Raw genomic sequence first — 19,246 nt, forward strand, 5'->3', positions numbered from 1 at the left:
CGTGGTGAGGATCGGCACCAAAAGTGGTCTGGACAGTGGAAATGCCGTGTTTTCTCAGAGGGTGTGGAGCCCAGAAGGGTCTCTTTATACAAACTTGGACATTCACTTTTCATGTCCACCAACAGCTGCTCTAGCAGCTGGGATGGTGAAACTGGCCTTGGAGGCCGCCTCGCGGAAAGGATTCCAGTCTGTAGTTGTAACCTACTCATCAGGTAGTACAATCTCTGCAACTGAAGCTGAGGTAATAGTTCTAGGAATGGAGGCCTTTAGGAAAAAACATCCTGTCGGTCCCTTGAAAAGCCTTCACCTGGTCTCTGAAGACGGACATGCCGCTATGCTATTCTACAAGGAATGTCAGAAGCACTGGTCTTCTGGAAAAGATGACTCAGAGAATTTAAGAAACATGCTATTGTCTTTAGAGTCCACCAAGATTGAGGTAGCGATCAGTCCTGATGAAAAGAAAAAAGTAAGTATCTGTTGTTGTTGTTGTTTTAAAAAAAAATCAGTTACAGTTACAGGTTGACTTACAACCATTTGTTTAAGGCCCTTTTGAAGTTAAGACACTGGAAAAAGTGATTTATGACCCCTTTTCACACTTATGACTATTGCTGCATCACGTGACAAAAATTTAGAGGCTTGGCAACTGGCTCGTATTTATGACAGTTGTAGTATCCCGGGGTCATGTGATCTCCTTTCGTGATCTTCTGACAAACAAAGTCAATGGGGAAGCCAGATTCACTTAATAACCATGTTACTAACTCAAGCACAGCAGTAATTCACTTAACAATTGTGGCAAGAAAGGTCGTAATATAGGGCAAGACTCGCTTAACAATGGTCTTGCATAGCAGTGGAAATTTGGAGCTCAGTTGTGGTCATAAATTGAGGACTGCCTGTACTTATTGGGCAGGGACAGGAAGAGAAATGGAAAAATAACATGGACATGTAAAAAGGGTGTGTGTTTGCTGTAATTGTAAAAAAAAAGTTTCACTAGGTTTTATTTGAACAAACTTGCATTGTTTTTGACAGGTTCACTGGGATCTCCTGATGCTAGTTTTGATCGTGACAGCACAGAAATATGCGTAATACGTAAATAAATAAGTAGATAAATACAGGATTAGACAAGTGGGAGACCAGGATTTTTTTCAGATGATTTGAAGTAGATGAATAATGCTCTACAGACGTTTCCTCATTAGAGATTTACAGCTTCTTAATAGTCATTCCACAATCATTGTGGCAGGATAAAAGTGAGGTAAATAGCTTTTTGGTTGCCACGGTGATGACTGGGTAATGGTTTGACACCACTCAAAGAAAAAAAATAGCTTATGATTCTCATATGTTGTGCAACAACAGTTAATCAAACCACAACCAAAAGGTGCTGTGATATGCTTTTAATAGTTGAATTAGTTACTGAATGACCTTTTTTCCCCCGATTTTTTTTTTTAAAAAGCTTGGAGGCCCAACTTGGAACTGCATCTGGGAAGAAGTTTCTTAATCCTGACCAACTTAATGGTCCCCATTTATGAAACAGTTCATAACTAATTACTAACTGCCTCATAAATGGGAGTGTTAGGCTGGTCAATATTACGGAACGTCTTCCCAGATGCTGTTCCAAGTTGGGCTCCCCAAACCTTTAATTTTTTTGAATTGGGGAAAAAAGCAGCTACCGTACTTTTAAAACATACCGAGCTTCAGTTTCCATAATTTTGTACATCCTCTGCATTAACATGATGGAGGAGAACATACTTTGGAGGTGTTGCAACTGGCAAGAGAAGACCCAAACCTTCCTCTGTGTGAGAGCCCTGAGCTGAAAAGCAGATGTTGACTGTTAAATTAATATGTCACATCATGATTCTGGTGACTTACCACAAGCGAAAAGCATAAAACACCCATGATAAGTCAGAGATTGGGCTCCTGAGCACCTGCTTTTAAAGAAGGGGGTGGTCTTGGAGATAAGGTACAGTCTTTTCTCTTTGTGCATCTTTTACTGTGAATATCCAATTGAGCTAAAGCCTTTTTTCTTTGTGGACAGGCAGATGTGGCGGTTCTGCCCCTGGTTCTGGATCCTGATGGGCTGGACTGGGGATCAGGAGTCCGCGCCATTACCCAGAAGGCTCTGGAGACTGTCCCCCAATGCCATGACCTGTGTCCAGGTGATATTCTTTTGGTGGCAGGTTCAGCCTTTCCAGAGCTTGGCTGCAGAATGGTATACCTAGTAAGGTTTGATGACTTGCAGCGGACATCTAAAGAAGCTCATAAGGTAAACAAGACAGAAGCTATCATGCTGATGCCCAATATCTGTCTTCTCTCTGTGTGTTCCTTCCTTCCTTCCTTCCTTCCTTCCTTCCTTCCTTCCTTCCTTCCTTCCTTCCTTCCTTCCTTCCTTCCTTCCTTCCTTCCTTCCTTCCTTCCTTCCTTCCTTCCTTCCTTCCTCAGATATTTCTTTTTTTTATTGAAAAGTTTTACAGTACATTTTTGAATACAAAACCCCTCCCCTCCCCCTCCCCTCTCCCCAAACCTCCCCAACTCTCCCCTCCCCTCCCCTCCCCCCTCCCCGACTTCCCAGAGCTAAATACAGGGTATAAAAATACAAACAAACATAATCTAAAATATGCAAACAACAATAAGATATTAAATTCTATCGCACTTTAACTCTTAATAAAATAACTACAAGCTACTGATCTTTGATAGTGAGCTTTCTAGTTTTCATTTTTCTTCTGATGTTCTACTCAAGCTTTCCAGACCTGGGGAGGTTTTATATATTTGTCGTCTACTTTTCATTCTACTGATAGATTATTTATAACTTGGGGTTTGAACTGTGGGGTTTTGGTGCTCTCTGAGCTTGGTGGTTTTCTTGCAGACGTTTCATTACCCAGCTAGGTCTGATGATGTTCGGTGCTAGTACTGATGATGTTACCTAGTTGGGTAAAGAAATGTCTGCAAGCTCAGAGAGCAACAAGGACCTCATTTTTCATTCTTTATGAATTCTTTCAAGAGATTTTCCTCCTATGTTGTCATATGTAGCCATTTTCCTATACTGTCCTCATAATAACACTACTAGTTAGGTTGACAGGAGGGAACTAATCCAGTCAAAACCATTCTTTGACCATCCTAATTTCTGTCTTGGCCTAGCGGTATGCAGATGCATGCACTGTGTACTGTTTTGTGTGCATTGTGTACAGTCCATTGTGTACTGGAACTAATCCAGTCAAAACCATACTTTGAGCATTCTAATTTCTGTCTGGGACTAACTGCAGATGTGGACACTGTGTACTGTACCATGTGCGTTGTGTACAATCCAGTGTACTGTACTGGATCTAATCCAATCGAAACCATCCTTTGAGCATCTTAATTTCTGTCTGGGACTAACTATGCAGACGTTGGCACTGTGTACTATACCGTTTGCATTATGCATAATCCAGTGTTCTGTATTGGAATTACAGAAACCATCCTTTGAGCATCCCAATTTCTGTCTGGGACACTAACTGTATGCAGATGTGTGGATTTTGTACTTGGATGAGTCAGAATTTGATGTTCATGTTTCAGTAGATTAAACTAACATTTTTTTTGACCCATTAAGCCATGCGGATGCCATTAACTATCTGCAGATGAATCAACAAAATTTCTGGGTGTTGTTCTTTGCTGTGGGTTAGAATAATAAAGGACTGTCAAGCACTTTTTTTTTGCACGGTTAATATCATTTCAAACCAATACAAATACAGGGAGTCCTTGACTTACAGACATTTGTTTAGTGACCAAAGGTATAACAGCACTGAAAAAAGTGACTTACAACTGGTCCTCAAAGCATCCCCATGACTATTTGATAAGAATTCAGGTGCTTGGCAACTGGCATGTATTTACAATGGTTTCAGCATCCTGGGGTCATGTGATTGTCATTTGTGATCTTCCGAGTTGGCTTCTAATAAAGTCAATGAGTGACGCTGGATTTGCTTAATGGCTGCATCGATTCACTTAGCAACTTTGGCAAAATCCTTGGCCTAATTTTTCCAATCGTCCTATGTATGTTGCTTTCCCAGCAGGCTATTCGAAACATGGTTTGGAGCTGTCTCAGCACCTCCTATGGGTCCTTCCTGGAATCCATTGTGTTTCCCATCCTCCAGCCAGTAGATGCAGGTCAAGTTGTGATGTGGGAATGGCTCCTTATCTTGTTGGAGGAAGTTAATCGGTTCTTGAAAAACTTTCCCAATACTTGGATGAAGCTGGTGCAAATCAGGCCCCTTCCAGGATGGATTCTGCCATGTCCGGTAACCATCATGGGCATCAAATGGTTCTGGAATGTGTGTGTGTGTGTGTGTGTGTGTGTGTGTGTGTGTGTGTGTGTACAGGTAGTTCTTGACTTACAACAGTTTATTTAGTGACCATTCAAAGTTACATACTTACGACCATTTTTCTCACTTGCAACCATTGTAGCATCACATGATCGAAATTCAGATGCTTGGCAACTGACTCATATTTATGATGGCTGCAGTGAACCCTAGGTCATGTGATCACCTTTTGTAACCTTCTGACAAGCAAAGTCAATGGGGAAGCCAGATTCACTTAACAACTGTGTGTCGTGGTTCCGACAGATGAAACTCTTCAAAGAACTTTGAGGCATTGTTTACCTTAAAGAATCTTTATTCGAGAAGCATAGCATCGGCACGTACATGGTTGAAGCCAAAATCTGAATTCACCTCCCTTGAGCACATAGTATCAAAGCACAATTCCTTCCTCTAATGAAGAGTCGTAAACCACATTCTCCAATTAGTTTGAAATGCAGGCTTTCCCTCCAGTTCTCCAACCCGCCATTTCTTATCATCTCTTATTTCAAAAGCCCTGCGTTCACACACAATTATAATATTGTTATGTCTATCACAGTCCTCCTCCTCCCCCCAGTATCATCTAATTCTAAGAGTAAAGCATAAGAAAGGAAAAGGCTGCATCTCCATATGTTGTGAAAGCAAGAACATCTGATGTTAGCAGTGTTGGCACTGTGTTACTAACTTAATAACTGCAGCAATTCACTTAAGAACTGTGGTGAGGAAGGACGTAAAATGGGGCAAAAACTCACTTAACAAGAGTCCTGCTTAGCAACAGAAATTTTGGGCTCAGTTGTAAGTTGAGGACTACATTTATATCCATGTGGATTTTCAGATGAAGAAGGAAATGCTACCCAGATCAGATTTTCCAAACCTTTGCACACTTTAGATGCCTGGATTTCAAAACTCAGAATTCTCCACAAGTCCATAGATCTGGGATTGCAAAGGATTAGGAAAATTGTAAGAATACAATATTGATTTCCTGCATATTTAATGCACAGGTTACAATGTTTTTCTGGGTGTACCACCATAATTCTGGAATAGATGCATTTCTTTTGAGCTTTGTGACCGAACGCTACAACCTGAACAACACAAAGGCATGTAGAAATTAAAATAGGCAATAGGATGCTTAATTTCTGGTTGTCAGTCACTCTGTACTGCGAGAAGGGTGGCATATAAGTTTAATAAATAAGTGATTCTGTTTTTAAATAGACAAGAATGTAAATATGCCAGCACTGGGATATCTTTATTTTTCATTTAATGTCTTTTTGTCTTAACAGGTAGAAGATTCTGTCTGTTTTGCTGCAGGTAAGACCCTGCAAGTCTCACTGCTGTATCAATGAAACACAACACAGATGTCTGGAAATGTGGTTGTTATTACTCCACACACACAGTGCATTAGTTTGACTTATGTGGCTTGCAGATGTCCTGTACAAACCCAGTTTCAATTGGGCTACATGATGGTTATCGTTATATGCTAAGGAAATGTCATGCAATGGACAAAGATATTCTTTAGTTCTCCAAGTATCAAAAAAATGTGGAGTGATTTAAATAATATACACAACATGCTTAACCTGATTATTATCTCAACTCATTTTCTGGGTTTATAATATATATATATACTGAGTTATGAACAAACTGAACAGGGTAGATAGCAAAACATGCTAAAAATAACCAAGATTAAAATTAATCAAATTAGTATGTGGTGTGAATACAGCCGGTATATTTAAACTAATTAAGAGCGTGTGGATCCAGCTAAAGAGTTAAAGACAGTTTAAATTCCATCTATATATTAATTCCAGTTTGATTTCTAATGTCACTTGAAAAATCTTCAAAATTTATTTGGAGATAAATCTCTATTAAAAGACTTTCCTCTGTATTTTGACAGAGACAGATGCCAATGCCGGTTTGCAATATATATGTAAACGTTTTGGCTTGCTAACAAAGAATAAAGGGATACCGATATGATCATTTCAAACTTATTTGTTCTCATCAGTCAGCCATTCCCTTCTGAGATTTGAACCTGGGCCAACTGCATCTTAAGCAGTTGTTTTAACCCCTAGGCCACAGGTTCTCTCTCTCTCTCTCTCTCTCTGTTAGCTGAAAAGCAAGGAAGATATGTGTTAAATATATGTGTTAGCAAGCCAAAAAATTTACACAAATATGAGCTGCCACTGCTGTGGCTACTGCCTGTAGTTGGCCTTGGGCTAGGCCATGGGTAGGCAACCTCGGCTCTTTTATGACTCATGGACTTCAACTTCAACTTCAATTCTGGGAGTTGAAGTCCATGAGTCATAAAAGAGCCGAGGTTGCCTACCCCTGGGCTAGGCTGAAACAGGAAATAAGATGCTTAACAAACATTTAACATATATATATATATATATATATATATATATATATATATATATATATATATATATATATAAAGATTAAACATGGATTTCAACAGAATACAAGAGAATAATAAAAACAGAATACTAAATCAGAGCTAGATAAAAGATTCCGATCAAGATAAAAATTTCAAGCAGGAAATAAACCAAGCTTGGGAAAAGAAAAAGTGGAAAGTGGAAGGTATCAGAATTTCTCTGAAAAAGGGGAACCAGTAAGGTCTTTCAGATGTGTTTGAATATTAGTAGTTCGGGTTGGTAGCTGGGCTGTTAGTTTGATCTCCTAGCTTGGCGATTTGGCTGCAAACGTTTCGTCTCCATTCAGGGGGACATCTTCAATAAGCAATGAGCAAGTTTTCTTTTTAATCAGAAATTATGGATATGTCTTTTGAAAGATAGAAAGGAGACTGAGAGAGAGAAAGATGCAAATGCAAAGGGGGAAGCATCAGCCAATGCTATCCTCAGGCTTTTTCCCCGGATGTAAGGTCTTTAGTGAAAAAGAAGTCAGCAAGAGGTGCCACCACTGAGAAGACTCTGTCCTTGTAAACTTTCAAAGCAGGATTTGCTAGATCTTTTGTCTCATCCAAAATTACAGGTTTTTTGGGGGGAAAAAGTGATAAGTAAGCATGTTGCTCATCTCAGTATTACTTAGCTTTTGGTGGTTGTCTTTTCTTTATTTTGGAAATGCCATATCCACACTTAGTTAATGTACATTTCATCTTCATAAGTAAGAAGAATCTGAAACAGAATCAGGTTTTACAACTTTGCAGCCTTTGGAGACGAGCAGGAAAGTAGCTGGATGCTGCCCAAAGTACACAGAATTGTTTCCTTCTCGGTATAATGTAGAAGAGGAAAAGGCACAGCAGGATGTAAGCTGATGGATTGATTTTATTAATTATTTACTGCGTCATGGTCAGCGGTGGGATTCAGCTAGTTTGCACCACTTCAGCAGAACCGATAGCTAATTTTTTTGTTGCTCGGGCCCAGCATGGACTTCCAGAAGCAGCATCCACACAGAGAACTGGTTGTTCACATATTTGAATCCCACCACTGGTCGTGATGGCACAGTAGTTGGAATGCAGCATTGCAGGCTGACTCTGCTCACAGCCAGGAGTTCGATCCTGAGCAGCTCAAAATTGACTCAGCTTTCCATCCTTCTCAGGTCGGTAAAATGAGGACCTGGATTGTTGGGGGCAACAGGCTGACTCTGTAAACTGCTTAGAGAAGACTGTAAAAGCACTGTGAAGCGGTATATAAGTCTTAAGTGCTATTGCTATTCTGCAAATAGAACAGAAATACAGCAGGCACGAGGAACACCTGGCCCATGAGACTAGCCGAACTGAACTTCAAGTATGGTTTTCTTCCCCGAGTCCAAACTTGCAGGAGTTTCATCAGAATTAAATTATGTGCTGAGGTCACATAACTGCCGTTTGTAACCTTCCCAGTTGGCTTTCAGCAAACAAAGTCAATGGGACAAGACAGATTTGTTTAACAGCTGAGCGATTCACTTAACAACCACACTGATTCGCTTAACAGCCCTGGTTATAAAATTTGTCACGGCTAATTTAACTGCCACCTTGTTTAGCAAAATAAATTATGGTGCCAGTTGTGGTTGTCATTGTTTATTTTTATTGTTCTATTATGTTACTTCAGTCCTGTTCACACTCCTTTCATTTTTCTCCCTTTTTTGTTATTGCAAGCTGCCTGGAGAGAGAGAAGAGGGCAAATAAATTTGACAAATAAATAAAATAAGCTACGTATACAGCAAATTATAAAAGGGACGCGGTGGCTCAGTGGGTTAGGACGCTGAGCTTGTTGATCAGAAGGTCGGCAGTTTGGCGGGTCGAATCCCGAGTGCCGCGTAGCAGAGTTGAGCGCCTGTTACTTGTCCCAGCTTCTGCCAACCTAGCAGTTCGAAAGCACGTAAAAATGCAAGTAGAAAAATAGGGACCACTACGGTGAGAAGGTAACAGCGTTCCATGCGCCCTTGGTGTCTAGTCATGCCGGCCACATGACCACGGAGACGTCCTCAGACAAGCGCTGGCTCTTCGGCTTTGAAACGGAGATGAGCACCGGCCCCTAGAGTCGGAAACGACTAGCACGCATGTGCGGGGGAACCTTTACCTTTGCAGCAAATAATAAATTATTAACAAAGCTAACCACTAGAGGGCAGCATAGGCACACTAGTTCTTAGCTCTGTTGCTGTGATAGGAAAAAAAACTCTTGCAAATTTATTTTTTTCCTGGTTTTTGAAGGTTTCAGAATAACAGAGTTGGAAGGGACCTTTCCTTATTTCTAATAAGATACAGTGTAAAACTCTCTTGCATGTCTATTACTGTAATAAATTCCTGTCCTCAGTTCTTGTTTTCTCTCAGGTTTATGCATTTTGCTATTATTTTTCTCTCCCCCCCTCCCCTGAGGCTTTTTTTTGGGGGGGGGGGCTTTAAATCACCACTTAGTCACTCACATACTCACTTCAATTACCTGAACTGTGAAATATATGATTCATTTATAACAGATACATTAAATGTGAAATATGTTGTTTGGTATATCAAAGAAGCAAAAATAATTTACTTAAATAATAATTTAGCACTGATGATGTTACCTAGTTTTGGATAATGAAATATCTGCAAGAAAACAGCCAACCTCATAGAGTATCCAGGACCCCTCATAATTTATTTCCCCTACGATGAGGTAAATGCCCATTGAGACAAATGTTGGCTTATCAGTGGCTTGTTCTTACTTATGCTGACTTCTCCCCAAGTGAGATGGCTAAGAAAAAAAATGCACTGTTTATTTTTACGTTTGTCCACATCATCTGTAGAGTATTTTCTGATCCCCCTAACTAGTGCCATAATAAACAAATCTGAAACAAATCTTAGGAATGCTGCCTGGTTAGCAGCCCCCTAAAGAATTCTGCAAATGACACAATAGATTATCCACAAAATATGGTCCCTGGTTTTGAAATGAATATGATTTGCTTAACAATTTGGATGTACAGATAGTCCCTTCCAACTCTGTTATTCTGAAACCTTCAAAAACCAGGCAAAAAAAGGGATTTGCAAAAGAGCTTCCCTCCCCCCCCCACATCACAGCAACTGAGCTGTGATAGGAAAACTTACAACCATTCATTTAGTGATTATTTGAAGTTACAGTGGCACTGAAAAAGTGACTTACAACTGGTGCTCACATTTATGACCATTATCCCTACAATCACTGATAAAAATTTTTGCATGTATTTCTGACGGTTGCAGTATCCTGGGCTCACGTGATTGTCATTTGTGATCTTTCCAGCTGGTTTCGGACAAAATCAATGGGGAAAAGCAGAAAATAGGATAGGATAGGCGATCAAACTGGTGAGTCCTAGAGCAGGTCAACCCTGACTGCTCTTTAAAAGGCCAGATCCTAAAGCTAAAACTCAAATACTTTGGCCACCTAATGAGAAGGAAGGACTCACTGGAGAAGAGCCTAATGCTGGGAAAGGTGGAGGGCAAGAGAAGAAGGGGACGGCAGAGAATGAGGTGGCTGGATGGAGTCACTGAAGCAGTAGGCGTGAGCTTAAATGGACTCCAGAAGATGGTAGAGGACAGGAAGGCCTGGAGGAATGTTGTCCATGGGGTCGCGATGGGTCGGACACGACTTTGCAACTAACAACAACAACAACAACAAGGATAGGATAGAAAATAGAATAGAAAATAAAATGGAATAGGAACAGAACGGAACAGAACAGAATAGAATAGAATAGAAACTTTATTGTCACTTTAAATGTACACTAATCAGCATACATTAAAATAAGATTTCTTTGCATGCAGCTCTCAAAGGGTAACCATCTCCAATACACACTGCATAAACATGACCAAAAAATAAAAAATATATGCATATAATCACATACACACACATATACGTATATGACCCAGACAAATAACACAATCTAGTTCCAGTGTACATGGCGAGAAAAAAGAATCCTGCGAATTTACAAGACAGATGGCGTAGGGAACAAAAGCTGTTTCAGAATCTGGTAGTCCTGCTACAAATACTTCAAAACCTCCTCCCAGAGGGGAGCAACAGAAACAGACCGTGAAGTGGATGTCTGGGGTCAGATTTGCTTAATGACTGTGTGATCCACTTAGCTCCAGTGATATACTTAACCAGGGGAAAAATAATAATAAAAATGTGCAAAGACACACTTAACTGCTTTACTTAACAAAAAGAAATTCTGGTCCCAGTTGTACTTAGCCAACTGAATTGAACTTGATAGCCTGATTAAACAGCCACAACTTAGCTTTAGATTTGAAGATGGGATTGAGAAGACGTATTTTTAGTTTATAGTTGGATAACAAGACTATGATCTTGGCCACAGATAGTGGAATTACAGTAATCCAGACTGAGTGCTGCGTAGCAGAGTGAGTGCCTGTTACTCGTCCCAGCTTCTGCCAACCTAGCAGTTTGAAAGCACGTAAAAATGCAAGTAGAAAAATAGGGACCACTACGGTGGGAAGGTAACAACATTCTGGGCACCTTTGGCATCCAGTCATGCCGGCCACATGACCACGGAGACCTCCTTGGACAAGCGCTGGCTCTTCGGCTTTGAAACGGAGATGAGCACCGGCCCCTAGAGTTGGAAACGACTAGCATGCATGTGTGGGGGAACCTTTACCTTTAGACTGAGTTTATTCTCCACAACTAAACTTTAGTTTTTCCTCCCTTCCCATTTCCTGTAAAGGCATTTTTTCCTTTACGTATTTCAAAAGGGAAACTGAGAAACCATATCATGCTAGCAACCTGGCCTAATGTTCATGACATCCATCTTTCTTTCAGAGCCGGTGGGATTATGTCACATGGAAGAACCACTTTTTCTCCAGTACCTTGAGGAGAACTCAAGTGCCTTCAGTGAATTTGAAGTTCAACTGAAGAAGGCTGGCTATGACATCCAGATAGACTTTGATTGGAGACTATTGATATTCCAGGCCATCAATCAGTCTATGCAGCTGCTTGACTTAGAAAAAGCCTTTGAGTTTGTGCGGAAGAAGTACGTGCTGCATTGCGAGACACGGGGAGAGATTCTAGAAGTCCTGATTGACCACCAAAGACTTATGAAGAGATATGAATCCCTCAGGATCTACACCCTTGACCAAATGTGGCTTGTAGGCCTGTTGGATGAGGTCTGTTGCTTCTTACAATGCCTTGCCCAGGAGGCATCTCAGAGGAAATTGGTGAGCTGGGAGTGCACAGCTGAACCATTGCCCTGGTATACTATTGCCAAAGATGTTGTCCTTCAGGAGATACTCCCATCCAATCCTATGATAAAGCTTGAAATTATTGCTAAGACTCCAGCAACTATCAGATTCTGGGGACCCTGTCAGAGAGTCAAGGAAGCAGAGAGGCGTCTCAAGGAGCTCTTGGACAGCTTCCAGATTCTACCAATACCTTTGTCCAATTTCCAGTTGCAATTTGTCAAGGCACATTGGGGCAAAGTGTTCTACAACCATTTCTTCCTAGAGAGGAGCATCCCGGTTGTTTTGGAGTTCTCTCAGGTTGTCCAGATTGCTGGCCTAGACTTGGGCAAAATGAAGGAAGCCAAAGAGATCCTCATGAAACTAGTGTGTGAAAGGACTCTGGACATTGCAGAAGACTTGAAGTGGGCTACTGAGTGTTCAGAGTGGAAGGAGCTGCTGCAAAGACTGGGAACCCATAAGGAAGTAGCCATCCATCATGTGGCACCTGGTTGGGTGATCTTGGTGGGTTTCTGTCCTCTGATCCTTCAAGCAGAAGACTCTATTAAGGAATATTTGAGAGAGAATTCTCCTATGGAAGAAAAAGTGAGACTCACTGGACCAGAATTAGCTTTAGCTGGGAAGGATCTGCTTCATATAATGGGCTGGGAACGTCTCAGCATGAATGTTGCATTCCAGGTGAACAGTCAGCCTTTAGTGCTGCAGGTGACCGGTCTTCAAAAATACGTGAAAAAAGCCCTGCCAGCCATCAAGAGGGACTTGGATTCTTTGGGATTTGATATAGTACCTCTAAGGAAAAGAGTTCTTAGTGAATACTTCTCTGGAGTTGGAGCTAGTCTGCTCAAGAACATGGCTTGGCAGTTGGGCTGCATTGTTGGGATGAAGACTGAAAAGCCCGACGGTTGGAACAGCTTCATAAATAATGAGGATCTCATAAAGGAGGTAAGTATAATCCATTTTTTTATGGTTTCTATTTGCTTTTTGAAAAAGCTTGTGACATGCTAAGGAAGATGGTTCAATTCATCCTAAACAAGATTAAATTAGGAATATGGGTCATTATGTGTAAAAATAGTCAAAACACTGATGCTCTGCTTCTTAAGGGCGGAATCTAAACAGGTTATTTTATCAAAATTCTGTGCTATATTGTCTGCCCATGAGCTTGCAAAAAATTATACTAGCGTAAATTATGATGGCTTTCATTGTGCATTCAGGTTTTGTCTTAATAATGTGAGCATTATTAGTGCTGTCCTTACTGATCTAATGCAGGACAGCTTAAGGAAAGTGGTGTGTTGCTTAGCTTTTATCCCAGCTACAGTGTCAATCTTGCATCCATTCTAGTCTAGCTGTATGAGTGTTCATTAGATTCCCTTTGACTTTACTGCCCACTTCTGGTTTTTCATTGAAAGCTGAATGCAAGCTGTCCTAGTCTCATTGGATCCTACCATTGATGGGTATTCAGGTTGTCCTCATGGATCTGGCTGGCTGGAAACTGGAAATACTGATTTTGACATAATGTTTCAGGTTATTAAAATTGTGAATTATCTTCACAATTTGGTATATGCCCCATGATTGGTGTTCATTGACTATTAAGCATGTAATCAAGTTTTATTGTTTATAATGTAGCTGTTATGTTTCTGATGTCCCCTGTTAGGTGGGAGAAGGTCTTCATGTTTCATCTCTTAAATAAATTTATTTATGTATGAGAACATGACAGAACAGAAGTAAATATGCACGCCATCCACATAATTATATACATAACTTCTAAGGTGTTACAGCTATGGATTCATAACTGGATATTCAATTCAGCTATTCAGGTGATCATCTCTGGAGTTGCTTCATGCAGATCTTCCAAGGAACCAGAGAACACACATTATGGTCAATCTTGCACAATATATTTAATAACCAGATAAATGTGAAAGTAAGATAAAAATCCTTATGGCTGACTCACACTTCTGCATCAGAAAGTAATAGGCCAAGATGGAAAATTATCAAAGATACTGATGGGAAGAATTAGTTTCTCAGCTATAAATTTAGAATGCTTCACACGTATTTTATGACTTAACATTAGATCATATCAAGAACTACTGTGTCCTTAACATCCAATTTTCTTTATTTTTAGAGATTTGCTATGGGCTTCTCAGAGGCAATATATATAATGGGCAAAAGGGACCCTATGATCTTGTTGAAGCAAAATGTGGTTGGTTTCATCACAAAGCTTTGTACAAAATCCATCCATCATGAAGCAATTGCCACTTCTAAAAATATGAACATTGATGAGTTCCTTAGGAACATATCCCACAATTTTCCTGTAGATATCCGTTGGTTGCAGGATGATGAACTCCAGATTTGTGGTTTCCAAGAAGATGTGGAGAATGTTCTGGAAGCTGTTCATAGAAGAATTGAGAAATACCAATCTGAAATAATTGAAGTCAAAGCTCAATATGAGTCAATCCCTTATATTGTTATAAAAGAAAGCTTGCTCCAGAAGAGATTTCCAACAGACCCTTTTGTAAGCACAGAAATGTTGGCCAAAGATCCAGCAACTATCATATTTAAAGGTCCCCGTCAGAAGTTGGTGGAACTGAAAAGGCACTTTGAGGAATTCTTTAGTGGTTTCCAATTTTTACCGGTCTCTCTCTCCGAACTCCAGTTTCAGTTTGTCAAGGCACAATGGGGCAAGCTCTTTCACAATGGTTTTTTTCCAGAAAGGAACATCCTGGCCGTTTTGGAGATCTCTGAAGTTGTCCAAATTGGTGGTTTAAGCTTGGGTGAACTCAAAGAAGCTAAAAAGATCCTGATGGAACAAGTGTGTGAGAAGACCGTGGAGATTGCAGATGAGTTGCAATGGGTCACTGAGGAGACAGAGTGGGAACAGTTGTTGAACAGATTAAAGTCTCGTAAAGACGTTGCTGTTCATTTCACTCCATCCAACCAAGTCACTGTGGTTGGTCCTTCTCCTCAGACTGCTGAGGTAGAAGAATATATTAAGGAGCACTTAAGAGATAATTCCCCTTTGAAAGAAAGCATGATGCTGACTAGATCTGAATTAGTATTAGCTGGTGGGGAAAGTCTTCTTCATATTATGGATTGGGAACACCTCAAGGTGAACATCAAATTCAAGCCGAGCAATCGTAGGTTGTTATTGCAAGTGAAAGGACTCCGGAAATTTGTGAAGGAAGCCCTTCCTGTGATCAAGAAAGATTTGGATTCTCTAATGTTTGATATGATACCTCTGAAGAAGAAAGCATTATGCATCTACTTCTCTGAGGATGGGGCAGATCTGCTGAAGAACATTGCAGAAACCCAGAATTGTATTGTAAGGATGCAAACTCTGGGGAGCCACAGCCCTAGCAATGGAACTGCCAGTACTAAAGGGGAAATATTGCAAGTAAGTGATGGTGTTTTTAAAGGCAACAGCTAGTTGTTCTTCTCTGTCCTTCGGTCAAATGTATATAGGTAGTCCTCGCAACTGAGCCCAAAATTTGTTTAACAACTTTTGTTTAACAACAGTTGTTAAGTGAGTTGTGCTCCATTTTTACAACCTTTCTTCCCACTGTTGTTAAGGAAATCCCTGCAGTTTATTTAGTTAGTAACATGGTTGTTAAGTGAATCTGGCGTCCCCATTGACTTTGCTTGTCAGAAGGTCATAGAAGGGGATCACGTGACCCCAGGACACTGACAACCATTATAGCCAGTTGCTAAACATTGAATTTTGGTCACATGACCATGGGAATGTTGCAGCGGTTGTAAATGTGGGGGGGAAAAAGGTCCTAAGTAACGTTTTTGTTAGTGCCATTGTAACTTTGAATGGTCACTTAAAAAAAAATGATTGCAAGTTAAGGACTGCCTGCATTCCCGTCAGTGCCGGCACCTGTACTGGCTCCTGCAATTTTCTTGGCATTTAGAACTCACAGTCTCCCACTTCATAGAATAGAATAGAATAGAACAGAACAGAATAGAATAGAATAGTTTTCAATCTTGGCAACTTTAAGACAGGTGGACTTCAACTCCCAAATTCTGCTGTTTTCTTGGCAACATTATCAGAAGAGATTTGCCTGCTTCCTAAGGCAGTGACTGGCTTAAAGTCACCAAGCGGGTTTTGTACCTAAGACAGGACTAGAACTCCCAGTCTTCTGGTTCCTGAGCTAGTGCCTTAACAACTATGCCAAAACTGGACCTAGCTTGTGTCAAATCCAAGCCCCACTTGAGGCATCTATTCACTATGTTAAGTTTCCTGATTAATGATTGATTAGATGTTTCCTCAGTACTAGAAGTACTTTTTATTTAAATTGGTTTTGTAGTAATTGTCCAAATGGAATTGGGCATAATTCCGGTATGTTGAGTTCTAGAAACGTGAATTAAAACTTGAGGAGCAGTGAGGTTGACGTGATTAGAACACTGGGTTGGAGGTTAGCAAACTTGAGTTCAAGACCTGAGTGCTGCTGTGGGGTAGAGCCAGCTCCCATCCTTTGCTCCAGCTCCTGCAGGGGGCACGAAAGGAGCCCTCTTACTTGGCGTCCCCCAGGCAATAGTGATGTCAATGGTTAATCCTGAAAACCTGGAAGTGCCTTGGTGCTTCTGACACAAGTGCAATGTATATTAAAACTGACATCCACATTTCTAACCTATTTGATGTTGATTTTCTTTAAAAAAAAAGTTCTTTTTTCCCCCTCCCTTCCCAGGACTTAGCTGAGGACCACAAGGCTGTGATCCATATAGTGGGCAACAGAAGCGAAGTGACTTCACTCAAGCAGCATTTGTCAGATTTTATCGCTAAATTCCACAAAGAAACCATCTGCAGTGCCGAGCTATCAACCTTCAGTAACGACAGCCTGAAGGCCCTTTGCGAAGCTGTCTCACCTCGGTATCCAGTTGTCTTCCATCGCCTAAGAGAAAAGGTGGCTTGGCTTTGTGGTTCTCAAGAAGATGTTGAAAATGTTTCTGGGAAGATTTACAACAAGTTAGAGGAAGTTCTTGTGGCAAAGATCCAAAAAGCTCAAGCTGAATACACAGATTCCAAGCTTCTGTATGAGACTATCCGTTGGTATCATAAGTCTGATGCCGGATGGTCTACTTTTGACATGCTAACCAATCGCTATCTGGAGCAGGCATATAGCGAGAAGAAAACAGAGGCACTAGTGCCGTGGGACGGACAAAAACTGGCTATCAACTTCCTGACGGGTGAGGCCTTCAGGCCAGGCAAGACAAAAATCAGGATAAGGAGAGAGATCTGCTTATGGGGTGAGAAGATGTGCCTTACTTTATTAAAAACTCTCTTTTTAGACTAAACTACCTAGATTAGACTAGACTAGACTAGAATACGGTAGACTAGACTAGACTAGACTAGGATAGGATGGGATGGGATGGGACGGGACAGAATAGAACAGAAGAATAGAATATAGTAAAATAATAGACTAGACTAGACTAGAAGAATAGAATAGAACAGAAAAGAACAACAGAACAGAACAGAATAGAATATTCTTTATTGGCCAGGTATGATTGGACACACAAGGAATTTCTCTCCAGTGCATAAACTTTCAGTGTAAATACAATCAACAAAGTGATAAGTCATAGATCATAATGTTCTGTACCAGCCTACTACCAGCCCTGCAGAAAAGGCAGGGTCAACCCCTTTACAAAACGGCAAGAGGCTGGAACTAAGCCTGCCAAATTTATTGACATAAAACAGAGCAAAACAAGACACGAACCATGAAACAGGGGCTATTCAAACAGTTGCCTTCAGCAAACCAGCCCTCCCACACATTCCCCTTTTAAACAGTTCAAGGTGTGGCTTCTCTCTGCCTCCTTCTGAGGTGCCCCATTGCCTTCCTCTGTTTACTCCTGATTGCCTGCCTCCTGCGTTGGGCGTCCTTGAACAGGGCCAGCTGTGGGTCATCTTCATCCACGCTGTCAGGCTCACACAGCTGGGTCTGCGTCGTAACCAGATGGGAGGGGCCTGGCTGAGGGCTCTGCGAAGCCTCAGGGCTATCCTCTGCAGGCTCTCCAACACCCCCCTCCTCCTCCTCTGAATCTTCCGACCCAACTGCCGAACCTACAGGCTGACCCTGAATCACAACACATAAATCACAAAATACAATCATAAGATACAAACAACAAAGTGATAAATCGTAAGATACCAATAGGAGAAGGTAATAGGAAAGATGAGAATACAGTCCTATTACATGGGTAAATATCATTAGGCATAAGACAGTCATGTGGGAATTAGGTGTTTAGCAGAATGATGGCACAGGGGGAAAAACTGTCTTTAGGTCTAGTTATTTTGGCATCCCATAATGGCATCCTGAGGGAAGGATTGAAACAGTTTGTTTCCAGAATGTGAGGGTTCTGTAGATATTTTCTATCCACCCTTTCTATATCACCCTTTTTATTGCATTTTCTATGGAAGCAGTATCTACATTTCTTATATCATCCCCATTTTCGCTTCTTTTTCTTACTTCATTCTTTAGTGGGTTGCTTTCTTTGACAGAGAACCTATTTTACTTGTATTTTAGCCTAGAGAAATCAACAGATTTTTTTTTTACCACAACATTGCTAATAAATAAACAGCATTGTCAGGTAATTCTGACTCACCATATTCCACCCACTTGTTTATCCGATCTAAGTTTTTTTCCTGTTAGGGAAAACGTGTAAAATTTCAGCATTATTCAGTGAAAGGTTTGACATCCCTTTTTAAAGTGTGGTCTGCATTAATAACTTTGCTTAGCAAAATAAAAATCACGGATATTTTCAAAAGGGTTATACAGTTGCTTTGAGGATATGGCCAAGCAGATATGTGGGCAAAAAGGCCTTAGGCAGCAAATATTCACAACCAGCTTTATTTTTTTTTGTATTGTGTAAATGTGGAAACCAGTTTGATTTTAGAGTAAAGCTTAAAATGTGGGTTTACAAAGGAAGTGAGTGTACTTTTAAAACCTCACAGGGATATAGCTATATGGTATTCAAAATGTTTCTCTGAAAAAGAAATAATACAATATGAGAATAGAATAGAATAGAATAGAATAGAATAGAATAGAATAGAATAGAATAGAATAGAATAGAATAGAATAGAATAGAATAGAATAGAAATACAATATAGTACAATACATACAATATATTTCAACCTTGGCAACTTTAAGATGGGTGGACTTCAACTCCCAGAATTCTTCCCCAGCCAGCCATTTTGGGGAATTCTGGGAGTTGAAGTCCACCCATACCCATTTTAAGGTTGCCAAGGTTGACAAACACTTATCAATATTATAATCTATATATAATATGACATATGACACACACACATATATATATGTAAAGG

General features: G+C 40.5%; 1 protein-coding gene and 1 long non-coding RNA gene across 2 annotated transcripts in view; both read left to right on the forward strand.

The window, feature by feature from the left end:
- The first annotated feature begins 3,993 nt into the window (after nucleotides 1-3,993).
- Nucleotides 3,994-11,648, forward strand: LOC308676123. The gene is made up of 3 exons (XR_014028271.1): nucleotides 3,994-4,262; nucleotides 5,597-5,624; nucleotides 11,522-11,648. It is a non-coding gene; the product is annotated as an uncharacterized lncRNA (long non-coding RNA).
- Nucleotides 11,649-14,458: 2,810 nt separating this feature from the next.
- LOC308676358 (uncharacterized protein) overlaps nucleotides 14,459-19,246 on the forward strand; it is a gene marked incomplete at both ends in the record, with an annotated part of 13,981 nt that continues 9,193 nt past the window's right edge. Inside the window, 2 exons of the mRNA XM_081342168.1 lie at nucleotides 14,459-15,325; nucleotides 16,620-17,178. Of these exons, the coding sequence (XP_081198294.1) occupies nucleotides 14,459-15,325; nucleotides 16,620-17,178 (1,426 nt within the window). The remainder of the gene's footprint in view (nucleotides 15,326-16,619; nucleotides 17,179-19,246) is intronic.

The sequence above is a fragment of the Vipera berus genome (genome assembly GCF_964194415.1).
Source record: "Vipera berus genome assembly, chromosome: W".
In the NCBI taxonomy this organism is placed as follows: Eukaryota; Metazoa; Chordata; class Lepidosauria; order Squamata; family Viperidae; genus Vipera; species Vipera berus.